The 18,372-nt window shown below is 35.1% G+C and overlaps 1 protein-coding gene across 4 annotated transcripts in view; it reads right to left on the minus strand.

The window, feature by feature from the left end:
• Nucleotides 1–1,643: 1,643 nt before the first annotated feature.
• OPA1 (OPA1 mitochondrial dynamin like GTPase) overlaps nucleotides 1,644–18,372 on the minus strand; it is a 90,544-nt gene continuing 73,815 nt past the window's right edge. For all 4 annotated transcript variants that reach the window (XM_059391269.1, XM_059391267.1, XM_059391268.1 and 1 more), the window contains 2 exons: nucleotides 7,057–7,124; nucleotides 1,644–4,925 (listed from right to left, as the gene is read on the minus strand). In XM_059391269.1, coding sequence (XP_059247252.1) covers nucleotides 7,060–7,124 — 65 coding nt within the window. In that variant the 3' untranslated portion in view covers nucleotides 1,644–4,925; nucleotides 7,057–7,059. The remainder of the gene's footprint in view (nucleotides 4,926–7,056; nucleotides 7,125–18,372) is intronic.

An 18,372-nucleotide genomic window follows, 5' to 3' on the forward strand; every position in this document is an offset into this window, starting at 1 on the left:
TCGACACTGGCCCTAGGGAATGTGAACCTAACTCAACTCTTTCGTTTCAAGATACTTATTTAATCTTATGAGGCACATTTTTCTTACTCTTATTCTATAGAACTGTCTTCTTCAGGGTAAAGGCCACTCACAATTAAATAGAATGGAGGTTCCTCAGCAAGTTCAAAATAGAGCTACCCTAAGACCTAGCAATTGCACAGCTGGGTATTTACCCCAAAGATACAGATGTAGTGAAAAGAAGGGCACCTGCATCCCAATGTTCCTAGCAGCAATGTCCACAAGAGCCAAACTGTGGAAAGAGCTGAGATGTCCTTCAATAGATGAGTGGATAAAGACGACGTGGTTCATATATACAATGGAATATTACTCAGTCACCAGAGAGGAGGAATACTATGCTAAGTGAAATAAGGCAATCAGAGAAAGATAATTATCATATTGTTTCACTCATATGTGGAATGTAAGAAACAGTGCAGAGGACCATAGGGGAAGGGAGGGAAACTGAATGGGAGGAAATGAAAGGGAGACAAACCATGAGATACTCCTGAGTCTGGGAAACAAACAGGGTTGCTGGAGGGGAGGTGGGTGGGGTGATGGGGTAACTGGGTGATGGGCATTAAGGAGGGCACGTGATGTAAGGTATATGAAGCTGATGAATCACTAAACATACATCAGAAACTAATGATGTACTATATGTTGGCTAACTGAACTTAAATAAGTAATTAACAAAAATAAACTTTCCTGATACTGTTCTGCTTCTTAATTTTTATAGTGCTCACCTTAACTCTAAAGTTTTCTATATCTATTAACTTATATGTGCAGAATATAACCATTTTAATTATCACCAACTGGATGTGTTTATTTTAAAATACATTTTGTAATACAATTCAACAATACATCTGTATTATTTACAAACACATGATAGCTGCTTCTCTTTGGTAGAGAATTCTTCATACATCTGAAACTAGTTTAGTATTATGTTAACTATATTTCAATTAAAAAATGAGTAATTTTTAAAAGGTATGATTTTTTTCATTTGGAAGCGTGAGAAGAAACAAATCACTGTTAATCTACAAGAAGTAAATTCTTCAACCTTTTTTGATGCATGCAGTTTTTGAACCTGAAGTATACAAAGGATAATAAATTAAAGTACAACTACTTTTTGAGCCTCACATTGAGATTGGTCTGTTAACAGTGACAAGTGACATACAGGCTAACGTGACTAAGACATGTTTTTTTCTACAAAACTTCCAAAGGAATTCGAAGATGGTCTCTTGACATTAACTCATCAGCAATAAAGCATATTCCAGCTAGAATGTACTACTTATAGAAGTGATCATGACTTTGAGTCTTTCCCTAGTTTTGACTTCAGCCAACCATAGGAATCCTGGAGAAGGCACTCCTCTACTCTGTCTTATTTTACACATCAAATGATCAACAAACATTTAATAAGCATCACTTAGGAACAAAGTTCTGGGAAGAAAAAAAAAGAGAAATAGGAGTTCATAACAAGGTGGTAGATGGAAGTAAGGGATCCTCAATTTCTTCCCATTCTAAGACTTGGGTATGATTTTCCAGTAAGCCTCCTGTACAAATGAACATGCGAGCTAGCATCATTAATGAAAATGATGGCCATGGCAGCAAAATCCAATTAAAAGACATTTTTAATATATTTTATCAGAGAAAATACCAAAATGTTTTGACAAATATCAAGACATGAAAAAAGGCATTGTTTGACCATGGATTACAATGGTGAAATGTGAAGCATGTGAAATATAAGTATTCAGAAAAGAGCCACATTAAGAGGCTTATGAGACCATGAATTTGGTTACACTATGAGGTCAAATTATGAGTCTAGGTGCACAGGTCTCTCTCTTCTCTCTCTCATCTCCTTGTTAATACAGAGAAAAGTTAAAAGATGCTCTCCAATATCAAATTATAACATGATTTAAAGATCTTTAATTACTAATCTATACAAATGACCTTAATTAAGCACCGGCAAAATAAAATTGCAAAAACAACTACATGGAGCACGAAGGTTTTAAAAAAATAATACAAAGTTCATTCACAGTGCACAAGTAAAAACAAGGTTAAGTTTTAAATATTTAAACACATAGCCATGACCATTCAAAAGTAAGTATATTTGTAAGCACATCTCTACACTGCTAAGTACCTGAAACTACAGCCAACACCAGCTTAGAGAACTGAGAGAAAAAGCACTGTTTTGATCCCTTTCAGTGGAAAACTAAAATACCATTATTTCTTTTTTAAGATAAATACATCTGAAATAAATAAATATAAAATTATTAACTACTTAAGGAATTTACCGTTTAAGCCTACACTCTGAATCTTACCATCATATGTAAATTTCTCAAATTATATGGTGAGGAAGTATCACTCTCTGCAATGTTCCCTACTCATTGTTACACTATTCATTTCCATTTGGAGGCCAAACTATTTGTGGGAAGGAGTCCACTGGGGTAAAGTCTGAAAAAGGGGGGTAATACAAAGAGGAGAGAATATAATGAAGCCACTAAGAAAGGCGGATTGCTCCACCGATAGCTAGAGCTCAGTGGATTCAACTGTGAAGCAGCAAGAAGGGCTTATTTCCTGTTGTGTACTGCCTACGAATATGGAGTTTTAAAACTGACACCTTGACCGAGTCAATTATAGATATCATCTACTTAGTTGTTCAGTCTTCCATACAGGGCTTTGTTCACCCTATTCTTGGCAAATTCTGCCCTAAAACAAATGATTCCTGGTCAAGTTAGAACTTAACTCCTGTCTATTCAGTTTCTGAAGTGATTTGTTTATATTTGAATCATTTGTAATTTTTTGAGTTACAGACAAAACACACAGGATTTACTGTTGAGAATCTGAATTTTATTTTTTCTTTAAATAACATCTGCATCAACCTAACTTCCAAGGGGTAGGGGGCAGGGGAGGCATGCTTAGAATGAGATCAGCTTAAAAAGAAAAAAAAAATGTACCATGAAAGAAAGAAGTCATATTAGTGTGGGGGATGAGAGGGAGTGTCTGGACTCTTAAATGGGATTTTTAATCACATTAATTTTTATCATCTATTTGTGTTTAATTTATAAATACTGATCTCAAAAATGAAGACACCCATCACTGTTTCTTGTATTTACATAAAGAGATGTGAAAAAGTACTGACTTAACATTAACCCTCTGCTCGGAAAAAAGCTATAGAAATACAGCTGAGAGTATTTTTTTCCTATCCATAGCATATACAAATAAACATGGTCCTATTTCTTTAGAAACAGATTTATAGTTGTAAAGTGGCTGTATTTTACAACTACAAAAATATTAATAATTGCACGGTGCCTGCTTCAGTGAGGAGTTACCACCAAACAGCATGGTTAGAGGGAGTTAACCAGTGAGGTCATCTCTAAACTCAGCACAGAACATGTGTGTGTGTGTGTATGTGTGTGTGTGTATTTATTCCTTTTCTGTTCATTCATCAGCTCTAGAGGTGAAAGACACATGAAATGTTCTTGACTCTCATCTACCAAGTAACAACGTAGATTGCTACCAGCTGAATAAAGCTGGATCTACCTTTCTTATCAAACAATATAGAACAAATATTAACTGAATTCTCAATTTCTGAAATAGTCTGTGATATCCTTCCAACTTTGTATATTAAATGTCCTCAGATCTTAGAGAAATCACAATGAAGAGTATATTGATGCTAAATTTAAAAAAAAAAAAAAAAAAGTGGGGTAGCAAGGACACTGTTACCAAAACATAATTCTAAAATAGCTGTAAAATTAAGTAAACTATAAAATAAGACTGTCACACAATGGGCACTTTTATTAGAATAATAAAGGCTTAATGAAATGGCAACAAAGAGCAGAGATAAACAAGAAAGAGATTTTAAGCCCAAAATAGCATATTTCTTTGCTTTAAGGTCCTTGAGCCAATAAAAAAGTATTTGTATGAAACACACAAAAATGCTGTGAGGGTACAGTAACTAAACTGCAGTGAATCAAATTTTATGTTTTTTTTTTTTTACACAGTCGGCTAAGAGGGAGATAGTCAACGTTATTCGGTTGAAATAATTTCTTTTTAAAACAGTCTTGTGACAGAAAGCCTTTTCCTGAAGCCCACCAGAAGTGCTTGGTAACAGTCTCAACGAAGTCAGTCAACTGATTATTCTTTATCTTCCTTACCCTGTGTCACAACCCAGTAGCTCTGTCCACAGGTTCAAAACACCCATGGTTAACAGAACACTGACTTACCTATACAACATCCAAAATGGGTACAGAAAGGATGAAACTGTCAACGGAAGCAACCAGGGAAGCTGCTACCGACTTCGCTTCTAAGGCAGCCCCCTTAGCGAGCAAGTTGCTGAAATCCGAATTCACCTATTTGAGGCACTCTTCTGTTAGCTAGTCCTCTTTCACATGATAAATGTAAACTGAATTTTCATAATCAGATAGCTACTGCATATAGAGCATTACAAAAACAGACAACAACTTAGCGGGTTACCATCATCTTATATACAATTGATAGCTCTTCACAACATCTGGCATTTTTTCCCCAGAAAAAAACTGACACTGAGTAACACGAGCTAATGAATTAGTTGAACACGTGCCACCACAAATGAGACAAGCAGGAGAGCAGACTTCTTATCTTCAAGGACTGAATCTAACTGCCACACCACTTGTATTATCTCAATTTGTCACTTCAATAAAATAAAATAGGATTTTAATGCCATTTCCATTGTTCTTGCATTCGAAAGGCAACTGATGGTTAAAGTGCCTCGAACACGCATAAATTATTTTTATCCCATTACTTTATTTTATGTTTAAAAAGGTGGAATAGCAGAAGGAAAAAAGGCAGGACAAGAGACCTTGACGTTTTCTTCTTCACATGTATGCAGAGGTGATTATATTATTGGTAGGATTCTGCAAAAATAAACACATTTGATAAATTAAGGTATGAGGCAAATACAAAATTTCTAAACTTTATTACTGCATGATTATAAAAATACTGAAGCTTAACTGCCTGTCTGCTAGTTTTATTAAATTCAAAATATCACCTAATGTAACAATAGAACAATTTTATTAACATGATGTGTAAATAAAAAAATGCTGTAATTTATTTTTTATGGCAAAAATTTAAAAACCTATTAAAACCAATCAGCAGAAGGAAACTGTGTATGACTGTGTTGGGTATAAACCTCTTCTTAAAAACCATCAGGCTGAGGAACCCTATCATTAAGAAACTATTCTTTAAAGTTCGTTCCTGGTAACTTTTATAAAATGGTCAGAATGAAGCAAGGCTACTACCATTTTGCCACGTTTATTCTTTTCATTAGCTTTGCAGACTACAAAATAGAATTACTAACAACAGTTCACAGGATTATAAATCCCAGGGTTGGGAAGGGCCTTAGAGACTAAAGACAAGTAAGGAAGAATGAAAGTTGGGGTGGTTTCCTCATAGACAAATATCATTACAACTTAGCTCTTGGGACTGCCCTGGACTCCACCTGACACAGACACTCTGGCAGGAAAAGGAATGTTCTCAGAATCAACGGTAACACCAAGATGTCACACTGACCAGCTCAGGGAAGTGACATTGACCATTATGTAAAACACTGGCTGGCTTTAGGCTTCTTCATTTTATTAAAGACAGAAATAAAGCTTCTATTTTTAATGGGCTTCTGTAATTTTCATGAATTTTCTCCACCCCCTGCCCCAGCCCTGAACCACATTTATTAACAAAAACTTCAAGAGAACATTGGTGCTGAAGAGGAGAATCTCCAAATCAAAAAAGCTCTCAAAATGTTTATTTCTAACATTAATTATTCATAGTAATTATGACAGCGAGGAAGATATAACAACCTTATAGCTTTAAGAGAAAATTTTCAGACACTGAAGTTGTATAAAATAATTTATGAACATAGACACTTAAAAACAATGAATTACTTTTGGATGGTGTTCAAGATGATTGATACTTAGTTTCTAGATACATTTTGTATACATCCATATATACATCTGTCTTAACTTCAGGGAGACAGAACAAAATAACAAAGCATTACTAGAAAGCCAGTTTCTAACTCCTTCCTCCCTCATTCATTGCTGGGATGCTATTCTGATGAGAAGGATCTGAGCTGTGCTTCCTTTTCTAGCTTGCTTTCTCAAAGATACTGTCCTTCCAATAGAGGAAAACAGGTAGTCTGGCTAAAGGCCTGTCCTGAAATGAATGCAGCTAGGGAGGGAATCTTTCACTTTTCTATTCCTTCCAGTTCTGAATGTGTTGCATGCTGCCTACAGGGCAAGGCTAACAAATGAAGTGATTAATTAAATATTTTAAATACACAATAATGGCTTAATTACAGTATTTTCCCTTTCTCAATTTCTTCAGTAAAAGCAAAAGACTTACTAATTATAATTCTTTAGCAATAATCAGCAGGTTACTAAGCTACTAAGGCAAGTCTTTAAATATGTAATACTTCTTTGGAACATGCTTCCGATGCCAGACTACAGAATTAGACAAGAGTCCACACATTCAGAAGAGTACTACATTCTAAGGCTATCTGAGTTCTTTTAAACAAAAGAAATATTTTTAAACATAAGAGAATAAGATTTAGGAAAATTTTCAGGATTACTAGTCAAGCCAAATAAATGCTTTGCAACTTAACATACACATAATTACCTACTGAATGTGAACAATGAGCAATAAAATAATGAGGGCTACAGTCCAAGTCTTTACATGCAGAACACTTACGAGCCACATGCATATTATGAAACAGCTTAGAGCTTTGTTTACCTTTGTTCTGTTCAAAATGAGTTCTAGAGGGTATTTTTAGTTCAGTCAGAAGACAATCAAGTATTTAAAAGGGACATTACATGTATGAAATGTAGAATTAGTTTCAGAGATTCCTGCTATTAAAATTATTTAATCACACTAAAACTGTTATTAAGGACAAGCAAAATATAGTCAACTATAATGATAAACTATAATAAAAAGTTAAAAAATACAAATTTTGCATCTAGTCAGTACCAATGCAGTAGGAGGACTTCTACTTATTACCATTTATTTCTCCTGATGAAGAGCTTCAATAAAAGCATCAAGTTTTTCTTGAATTTCTCTGACTTTTTCTGCAGAGAAAAAAGATAACAAATTAGTTAAAAGTGAATTTATTTTTCAAGGCAACACAAATCGTAAAAGATAATTGTCCAGGGGTGCCTGGGTGGCTCAGCGGGTTAAAGCCTCTGCTTTCAGGTCATGATCCCGGAGTCCTGGGATCAAGTCCCACATCGGGCTCTCTGCTCAGCAGGGAGCCTGCTTGTGATCTCTGTCTCTTAAATAAAAAATTTAAAAAATATATATAATTGTCCAATAAATGGTCTGGGATACTCTATTAGGGAAAAGGGGAAAAAATTACTTTAGCATCCCATACTACCTTATATCGAAAAAAGATTAAGATAAATTACAGTAGTAGCTCACAACAATTTCCTGGGAAGGGGCCCGTAGGGTTTGTGATAGACCCCTTTCAGAATGTAGTAAGAGTTATGGAATCTTACACAGAAAAATGTATGTATAGATACGTATGTAATTGTGCATAGAATTTTAGGGAATTCTCAGATTCTCTGGAGTCCAACCCAGGACTCAGTTAGCAATATCTGGAACAAAGAAAAATATAAAATAAAATAAAAAACCATTTTTAAAAATTAAAAGTGAATACAGTGAGCATTGAATAGGCCTTAGACTGGAAAATGACTTTCTAGAATAAACGGGAAAAGTTACAAAGGGTAAGAGTACCAGTAAGACCACATTAAAATGCATACTTTATATGTCAAAGTAAATCAAAGAAATTGCAGGAAATATTTGCAACAAACATGAAAAGGGCAAAACACTTCAAAAATACATAAAAAAAGGTACTTTTCTAGCTATAAATGAATATAGTTTAAAAACACTGCAGGCACTGAAGACAGACTTACATTATTTTATTTGATTTTAGGTTTTCATGTTCATAGACTTCCAAATAAAATCTATAACTTCTCTATGAAATATAAAGATTTCCTTCACAGATATACCTTAGTCACAATACATGTGAATTTCCAAATGTTAAAAACAATGGAAGTTGTGATTTATTCTACTTCATTGCCAACTTAATAATGCAACTCCTCCTTCAAAATATAGCTTGTGGTAAGCACAGTGACAAATATTTTTGTTCTTTTAATACAATTCTATATATTAGTGGGAATTATCAATTAAAGTAAAGTGACTGGTTCAAAACTATTGATCTAGAAACAAAACTGTAAAGTATTCTGCATTATAGCTATAGAAAAACCACTGATTTTCAACATTAGTATCTTTTAAGAAATTTATTTATTTATTCATTTACTTATTTTAGAGAGAGCAAGAATGCTTTCAAGCAGGAGAAGGGGCAAAGGGAGAGGGAGAGAATCTCAAGCAGACTGTGCTGAGCATGGAGCCCGATGCGGGGCTCATCTCATGATCATGACCTGAGCTGAAACTTCAGGTTTCAGATACTCATGTGACTGAGCCACCCAAGCACCTCAACATTTATATCTTTTATATTTAAAAATAAAGAATCTGGGGTGCCTGGGTGGCTCAGTCGGTTAAAGCCTCTGCCTTCGGCTCAGATCATGGTCCCAGGGTCCTGGGATCGAGCCCCACATCGGGCTCTCTGCTCAGCAGGAAGCCTGCTTCCTCCTCTCTCTCTGCCTGCCTCTCTGCCTGCTTGTCATCTCTGTCTGTCAAATAAATAATAAAATCTTAAAAAAAAAAAGTTAAAAAAATAAAGAATCTGCAACTGAAGACATAAGTATTTCTACCAGTGAGACAGTAGTTTTGATGAACATCCAAAGAAAGGAAGACCTGTCCTCTTCACAAATTCTTATTAGCATTATAGGAACTCAACAAAGCCTATATGGTTCCAGATCAAGAACATAACGTCTTCATCTTTTTTTTTGCCAGTGATTTAACACTTCTACCTCTTGGTATTAGTCTGAGACTAACATAAAATCTAGATATAGGAAAAAAAAGTATATTGTTTTAATCCAACTATTTACTGAGCCAACATGAGAATAGTTATTACAGAGGTGGCAAGAATTCCTTGTATGTGAAACCGGAAAAAATAATCCCAACCCATCTCATGGAAGTTTAGTCTACTTTTTGACTATAAACAGTCAAACCAAAAATATACAACCTTTCTCAAAATAAGGCTGTATTTTTATTTTTAAAATTAATTCATTTGTTGCTTAGAAACAGTTTCACCCATTTTCTTCAGCGAGTATTTAGAGAGTTCCATGTAGAGCAGTTCATCAGCTGCTTAAAAAAAGGGGAGAGTAGGAGAAATGGAGTTTTCTTTCCTTTCCTTTTTTTAAGATTTTATTTATTTATTTGACAGGCAGAAATCACAAGCAGGCAGAGAGGCAGGCAGAGGGGAGGGGAAGCAGGCTCCCTGTCAAGCAGAGAGCCCAATGCGGGGCTCGATCCCAGGACCCTGAAATCATGACCTGAGCCGAAGGCAGATGCTTAACCCACTGAGCCACCTAGGTGCCCCGAAAAGGAGTTTTCTAAATTGTCTCACAGAATTTTGGAAATGAACAGGGTATTTAAAAAATCATCTGGCTTAAATGGCACAACATATGGAAATCTATATCAGGTGTTTAAAGCCTTGGCAGCTCCTCTTAACATTTCACCGAGAACCACTTCAACTTGGGAAAGCTGTACTGTATGAAAAGGAAATCTGATTCTATCTTCTCCACGATCTGCGTACAATCGGGCAGCTGCAGGGCCAGCTCTATCCATCCTTTTGCCCTGTCCATGACCTCTATCCTCAGCTGGACAGACGACCTGAAAGTGGGTAGTATAGCAGCATCACTCACTAGAGACTGTTCAGAGCAAAATCTATTTGTATTGAAAGAAACCAAGGGCTACTCAGATGCAGGCAGCTAACTGTGGAGTCTGAATCAAACTCAAATTCTTCTAAAATTAGAGATAAGCAGTGTTTTTTTCCAAATGACAGTAAAAAGGCTTATCTAATTAACTTTAGTAAGAAAACCACAGAATAAAATTGCCAAATTTCCCTTCCAAAAAGCTGTTTTTACATATTTTACAATTAGAATATCAGGACACTGTGCCACTATACTCTGAAATCCCAAGAATGACACAAAGAGTATTTAAGTAAGTAACCAGGAAGTAATGGGGGAAGAAGAGAAGAGAGAAGAGAGGGTGGAAGTAAACATTTCAAGTAAAAAAAAAAAAAAAAAAAGAGTAATTGTAATAAATGTACCCTTTTTACATTAAATTTAAAAATTTATTTCTGTGTTTGTTCCTTTAATTAATACAGTGCACTTAATGGAGTGACCTGGGGGGATACAGATGCTATCCTGCCTTTGAGAAGAACTCTTTGATCACCTCCTACCTACCTCATTCTAAGTCTATGAAGTGTCTACTATATTTGGAATGATTTTAAATCCCACGTTTCATTTGGTCCTCATAGACCAAAGGTGTCACTGCCAAAGACAAGGACATGAATCCTGGAGAGGTAGCTTTCACATCGCTCTAATTCAGAAACATACCAGATCTGTTACCATATACACACTCTAAATGGTAACAAAACAAACGCTGTTATTTCAAGTGTGTTTGTTTTAAGATTTACCTTCTATGTGAAGTAAGACACACTGTGGTAAAAGTTAGGGAATGGATTAGTTACCAAGCATGCTCCCAAGTATGTGCCTAAGAATGACTAAGAAACATATAATAAATACTATTACTTCTTAAGGAGGACTAGATCTGCACGCATTTGAAGAAATCCTTGGAAAATAATACAAAAGTATGAAACTGGACAAAAAAATTTCAGCATCTACAACAATGTCAGACTCAATACAAGCTCAACAAATACTCGACAGGTAGTAAGCGAAGTTCCCAAAAGTATAGCACAAAAAATAAAGGCTATAGGTTATTAAGAAGGAAAATATCACTTAATAGGCTTCCTGAGTATGATGCCAATGACCAAGAGGACAGAAGTCAGGAGCAGAGGCCAGAACTAGAGCCACCCTGGGAACAGGAGGCAGGGTACATACGAAGGTCAAGGACAGCTGGTGGGTCACCCAAACCATATAAGCAATACAGAAGAGAATACTCAGATCTAACAATATATTACCAGTGTAAAGAGAAACATCAATTTGATTATTTCACCTTATTAAGAAGACTAAACTATGCTGACTGTGCGCGTGCGCACACACACACACACACACAAAGAGTTTTAGAAAGTAGACAGATTTCATTGTTTGCAAAGAAGCTATATTACCAATAATAAACAATGTTATTTCTTATATTTGAATTCATTCATTTTAAATTCTAAGTTTTCAGCTCTTCTTATATACAAACTGTCACCTAACTGCATACAGGAAATAGGGTTATCTGTAAAAATAAGGTTAAGTGTTAGCAACTAAAACTTTTTACTTTCTGATCCTTCCAAATTAAAGTCCCAGTATTAGTGTTTTCAAATTCCAAGATCTAACTTCACTTAACTATTTTGCTATTTAGAAATTATTTTCCCATAGAAATTTGTGTACAGATTAGCATAGCTAATTACAAAACAAACTCCTTTTTCTATTATATATTTGCATTAAATATTTATAGCTAGAGAATTCTTATAAAATTTCAGATTAACTTGATAAATTAAACCAACTCAGGAAGGGATTAACAAACCACTATTTCTGTTTGAACTGCTATTTCGATTCCGAAATAGGCAATTCTACATATAGTGAATATGGAGTCTACTTTCCATTTATCCAACGTTTACTTAAAAGATGAACTATTTCAAACATCAATTCATTGTGCTTCTTGAGTCATGAATATTCCCATAATCCCCACCTCATAAACCATCCGTCTCAGTGAATGAAGTTCCTTCTCTTTTTTCTTTTCTTCAGATGACTTGACACCCATTCATGTTTTGGGTCTCTTTATCTCCACATGAAATGATACTGCTACTCTGGATTTCTTTTTGAATCTTCTGATACTTGCTCTAAAAGTCTCAAATATAGACTAATCTGTAATTAGGTTTTGAATACACTGTGAATACCAAAAGACCAAACCAGGGAGAAGGTTCACTTCAGTGGTTAATAACAGTTTAGAATAGGAACAAAGAATCACACACAAAACACTACTATATGCACTGAAATAAATCTTTTACAACTTCTGAGGTTTTTAAAGAAAGCACAGAGAAACGAACTGCAAAGTTCCTAATGCAGTGTACTTTCAAGCAAACCACACATCCAAAGATCAAAATGTACCTTAACAGAACTGTTTTGTAAGATGCTGCAAACCTACTTTGTACCAAGATGAGGACATCTTGTAGGTGAGATTTTGCTGTAAAAAAGTTGTTCACTAAAGGAACAATTCTTAAGATGTAATATTTGCTGTTCCTAAAAAGGTTTGCCTTTTATTAGACAATTATACTGCAAGTGCTCTATAGAACTTCAGTATTTAGAGGAATTATCTAGAATACAGGGAAACAAGGAAAATACCCAACAGATGAAAAAGGTGGACAAGAGACCAGATTTAAGATTCTCAAAGGAATAGTCAAAACAGATTTAGCACAAGTAAAATGGAGCACCTTTTATAGTCAATGAGAGGGAAAACCAAAGAGATAGTCAAATGTATATTGCTAAATCTCATACTTCTCCTCTAAATCTTGGCACTGTAGTTTTTTTCCCCCTTCAAACAGGCATGGCTATTTTTAAAGGGTTATTAATGAAGATGAACAGAATATTTCTGCTTGTTAAACAAAAGGTAAGCATCATTTCCTATGTTCTGGAAAGCTGTTTGAGACTGATACAGTAATTTCAAAGCTGGGTGGGGTCCCTGACTTCTAGGGGTCTGCTGAAGGTGGTAGCAGAGTTGTCTGGGTTATTTCTATTATCTCAGGATATCTTTGGCCAGAATTACGCCTACTCCCAGAACAATTATTATTTAGTCTGATAGAAGATATAATTTTAACTATGTTTCTAATGAAAAAGTATGTATTACTGTAGACAAATCTTCCAAAACATAGACTTCTGAGAGTATATAATGAAAGGAGTGTTTCATGACAACAAAGGTTAGAAACCCCTGCACTAACACCCCTAATAACCAATGGGGTAGTAACTTTATATGGTTTTTATAAAGATGAGAACATAATGGATTAAGAGCTATGTGACAGCGTAGTCAGCAGAAGCAAGGCTTCTAGCCCTTCCTTTGCCTTTAACATTCACAGTCATGTCACAGCCCGTTTATCTGTAATGTGAGGGAATCTATCCAGAAGAATTCAAAGCCTGCATTCCTTTAAAACTCAGAACTGAAATGTACTATTCTAACTGATAGTATCTTTTAACTGCATCCTTTTAAACTTAATTGTCTTGTTTGCTCCTTACTACTTTTTATAATTTATTCAGTATTAAGCACAGAATAAAAATTCAACCGCAAATAACATTATTATTCTCACAGGGCTATATAATTTCAGAAACATTAGATTTTTTAAAAAGGTCTATGAGATAAATTACAACTTAGGTCTAATGAATATACAAATAGCTCAAAGTGACTTGTTAGTAAATTTGCCGCCAGCCAGCCTGCCTGCCTTCCTTTCTCCCTTCCTCCCTCTTTTTCTCTTTCTTTTTAAAAACTCTTAACTGCAAGCATTTCTATTAGGCTCTTTTGGCCAATATAATCAAAACCTCTTAAAACATTTCCGTGATATATTAAAGCGAATTCTCTACAAGACTTCAGGATGAATGAACACAGAGTAGCCTTACACTCAGCTCTTTCCTTTTTGTAAGTAGATGGCCCTGTAATTTCATCTCACCTAATTATTAATGCTTATGGATCTGCCCTTAATTAATAGAGTAGCTCCATTCCAGGTGTTTGTTACTGTCAACGAGTATAAAACCTTGAACCTTCTACTACTTGATTATTACAAGGCTCAGCTGCAAAAAGAAATCATATGTATGAAAGACTGTATGCGGGATATTAGATACTACGTAAGTTCATCTTTAGATAAGTCAAACAGCTATGTATCTGGACTGCATCATTTTGATTTCACCTAGAACTACTTATGTTATTAGCCTACAATGAGCCAAAACCAAGAGCCCCACAAAATTCGTGATAATACGTAGTTATCTGATGTACTCTATCATATAACTTAGTGTTCTGTCTGTGAGGATGGATGAAATTTCCCTCAGGTGTTGTATGCTAGCAACACCTATGCTTCCACTAAGCCACTGCTGGGTCTGACAGCCACCAGCAACATAATCAACTTTGCTTTCCATTTTGCATCAGCTGTCTAGGAAACTCAGAGCTAAATTTTCAGGTTACTTACAAAACAGAAGAACCCCTAAACAAGTATTTTGAGAGGGTACCAATCTTATCCCAAGTTTCACATGATCTCATGGGCCTTAACTTTCTCTTTCCTTTCACCCAACTTTTCACTTAAGCATTTCTACCTTTTGTACAGGATAGACCTCTGCAAGCTGCTGCAAACCCTTTTTGAAACGGGAGAGGGAATCAACAAACAAACTAAAAAAACTAGTTTGTGGAAGGTGTGCCACTAGGCAGCTGTTTCATATAATATAGCAAAACTTGAGAAGTGGTCTTTTTATGCTGGTAATATTTTTAAAATCAGTAATTTAAAAACATTTTTGGGGGAGTGATATTTGTCCCATTAGGCTTCTATAAGTAATTTCTGCATGGGAGAAAAAAATATTTTTATTTCTGCTCAATGCTTGGAAAATCCAATGATACAAATATAAATACTTGAAGCATTTCCTTTTTAGCAACTGAAGAAAAAATAATAAATTTTTATGGGATTCATGATTGTCTTTTCAGTGTAAAAGTTAAGATTCTAGCATAAGATGAATAGTCATCTTCTGTGAATTATTTTATTCTGTATCCAGTACATAAAATGTTCCATATTAATTACATCTATCAACTCAAATTATGGTGAAAAAAAAAATCTTTATAAGTTACTCTACATACTAAGTCATTAATGATACATTGCTTTATTTGTCCCTCACAAAAGTTTAAATACACTATTTCAAAATAAATACATTCCTTTTGTCTCCACAGAAAAATCTAATTATCAAAACAATTTCTAAAATATGATTGAGGCAATTAATTGAGAAGGCTAAAAAATCTTTAGTAAAATATTCGGTTCCAATCAATTAAGAAAGTTTGAAAATAATCCATCACTTTTTTCTTTCCTATTTTCCTCTTCTTCTTAAAAATATATCTTATTCTGAATTTTATTAGAAGGGAAGTTGAAACATTTTAAGAAAAAGAAAACCACCCAGGCAGCCCTTAAAGAGACAGGACATCATTTATCACCTGTGAAGACAGATTTATAAGAAGAGGGCCCCTTCTGTTCCTTTAAGGCTGCAAAACAGATGGGAAGTGAATGGACAGTCAATGGGACAAGAAAACACATGGGAGGTGCTGCTGTATGTATGTTCCCAGCATAAGAAAGAGGTCAAGATTGTAACTGCATGACTGGGTCCTGGAAAGGGTCTTTCTTCAAGCTGTTACAAAGACAAACGCTGTTCCTCATCCTGCTGTCAAACTGTTATAAATATTGGTTTGTCAAAAGACCTTCAGTGCTGAAGCTTTAAAAGGAGGCGTAACAGATGAATGAATCATGAGAATGATTCTTAAACAGTCAGCTCATTAATGTAATCTTTAAAAGTAGAAGAAAATAATATGAGAATAAAGACTGTAATCTGATTTATGAACCTTACCAAAAGCTTATAAAAAAATATGGTACTAAAAATTGCAGGTTTCAATAAAGTTATGAGCTAAGTGAGATGAAAAACAAAAATGAAATACAATGATATTTCTTAACTTAGATGCTGCACTAGGACAAAGGATTATTATTAAATTTATCACAAGAAGAGCTAACAGGGATTCATGTTTTGTTAGGCTGATTCTGTAAGTTCTCAGTTATTTCTCACTATGACCCTGTGAAGAGGTATCATTGTTGATGCTGGTTCCAGTCAGAGTAAGACTCAAGGAAATGAAAATAACTTCAGAATTAGTTTTACATATAATCATTAATTCAGAAAATCACCTTCACATTTTGTCACAATTTCTTATTTTCTACAAAAAAGGATAATCACAAAATTGAAAGACCAATGCAGAACACACAGTCTTATAAACCTATATATTTATCTTTTTTGAAGAATGAAACCATTACATACATCTTTAGGAGACAAATTCACTGTTCTCGATTCTTAATAATTAGTTTAGAGAGTAGGATCAAAACTAGCACACTGAAAATAATATAAAATAGGAAGCCAAATCATATGAATTTGGTTACCCACAAGCACAAACCTAAAGACTAAAGATGAGCAGATCCCAAAACAAATCCAAAAATAAACTATCTCTAACATATGTTGTTATCCCCAGTTTTGCCATAAATATTTATGTAACTAGCTAAATCTTTTCCCTCAATGATCATTAATTTCCCTATCTGAACAACAGGGGCTAATACCTCACAAGCTTCATATGCCTTTACAAGGCGAACATGGACAAATGTAACATGTTTTGTAAAGTACAAAGCTCTACACAGTTGTAGAGGTCCAAGCGGAATGTGGATCCCAAAGTACCAAATGCTGCGGTTACACCAGAATATACTTTCTATTCCTTAACGCTCATCTGGCTCACTGCTTTCTCCTGACTGTCAGCGATCTTGGAAAAAACAAATTTGGCAGAAGTGAGAATAAAAGATTGCAAAGTTAAGAGAGTGGATGGTTAAAGTGGAGGTAGCAGGCAAACGTTCGAAGGTTTTTCTAGATAAGAAAGTCAAGATCAAGGCAGAGTACATGCAAGAATCAATCCAGTGGCTTTAAGATGGGGCCGATGTGAACATCTTTGGAGAAAGGACAGACAAAATACAGGCACAAGCACACACAGGAAGTGCCAGGGTCCTGGATACAAGGTGGGGATTAACTTTCAAAGCAGAGTGATTTTCTGTGTGTTTTGCTACGACATATCCTTTGGAATACCTGACCTATTTAAAGTAACTAGTACCATATGAAGAAAAAAAGGAGAAATTTCGCTTACTCTGATAAATGAAGAGTCCAGAAATAGGAGCAATGGCAAGGTAGTGAAGATTGGTAGTGTAAGAGAAAGCCAAGCTAAGATCTCCGCATGAAAAATGGGTTCCAGAAATGTGCAGAAATTATGTCCCTAAGACCACATTAAAATTTTTGTTAGAATACAGTGTTACAGTGGTTATCTTTGGGTAGTGGCAATTGTTTTAAAAATTTTGCACTGTATATTTTCTGATTTTCTTTCCAAAGACTTTATTTATTTATGGGAGAGACAGAGAGAGAGAGAGAGCGTGCAAGCAGAAGCAGGGGGAACAGGAGAGCGGGAGGAAATTGGAGAAGCAGGATCCCCATCGAGCAGGGAGCCAGATGTGGGGTTGAAAGGCAAAAGCTTAAAAGACTGAGCCACCCACATGCCTAGTATTTTCTAATTTTCCACAATGCAAATATATGTACTAGTTCTATGATAGTAAGAGGGATTAAAACCAACATCTGAAATCCTGGTAGTGTACTTGGTGGAGACAGGTAGTCTGTACCTATGACTCAGAGAATGAAGTAGTGCCTCAAGGAGACACAACAGGTAAGTTTAGAAAGACCTGAATTCCTTTATCCAGGAAACAGATCTAACTTAAGTGAATAAAAACCAGCAAACTCATCTCTACAATGCACAATACTAAGGAAGATACGAAACAGCTGTCCTAAGAGAAATTAAAATGGACTATTTTCATACTTAGCAGGTAACAATGAAGCAGGGAAAATCTATTATCTTGCATGGGTTGCATGAGCTTGAAAACTTCACCAGTTCAAGAAAGATTTCAATTTGTTTACAGATGACAGAGTGGGCATTTACTGGAAATCAGAAAAATTCAAAGTGAATCACAACCACTGAGGAAGACCCCATGATGAGCAATTACTATCTAGTCCCATGAAATGTCTCTTGTCATCACAATCACCAAGAAATTATTTGAGAAAATCATCGGTCACTTTTAAGATTGATTATATCATGAATTAGATTTGTCATTTCTATGAATACAATAATTAAGAATATGAAATTTCTAAGATAATTTTGAATTATGCTTATTTGGAGAAAGAAATTTAGAAATGTACAAAATAGTAAACAGTTAACATTCCTTTGCTTTTAATTCCCCTCTCCAACTACCCCGAGAACCCCACTTCACAGACTTTACGTCTTCAGTGCGCACCAATTCATCCTCCAAGACCGTTCCTTTTAAAAAAAATTTATTCATATCTTGCTTAATTTTATTTTTTTAACATAGTGTTTCACAGGCCA

This window comes from Mustela nigripes, chromosome 2 (genome assembly GCF_022355385.1).
Source record: "Mustela nigripes isolate SB6536 chromosome 2, MUSNIG.SB6536, whole genome shotgun sequence".
NCBI classification, from domain to species: domain Eukaryota; kingdom Metazoa; phylum Chordata; class Mammalia; order Carnivora; family Mustelidae; genus Mustela; species Mustela nigripes.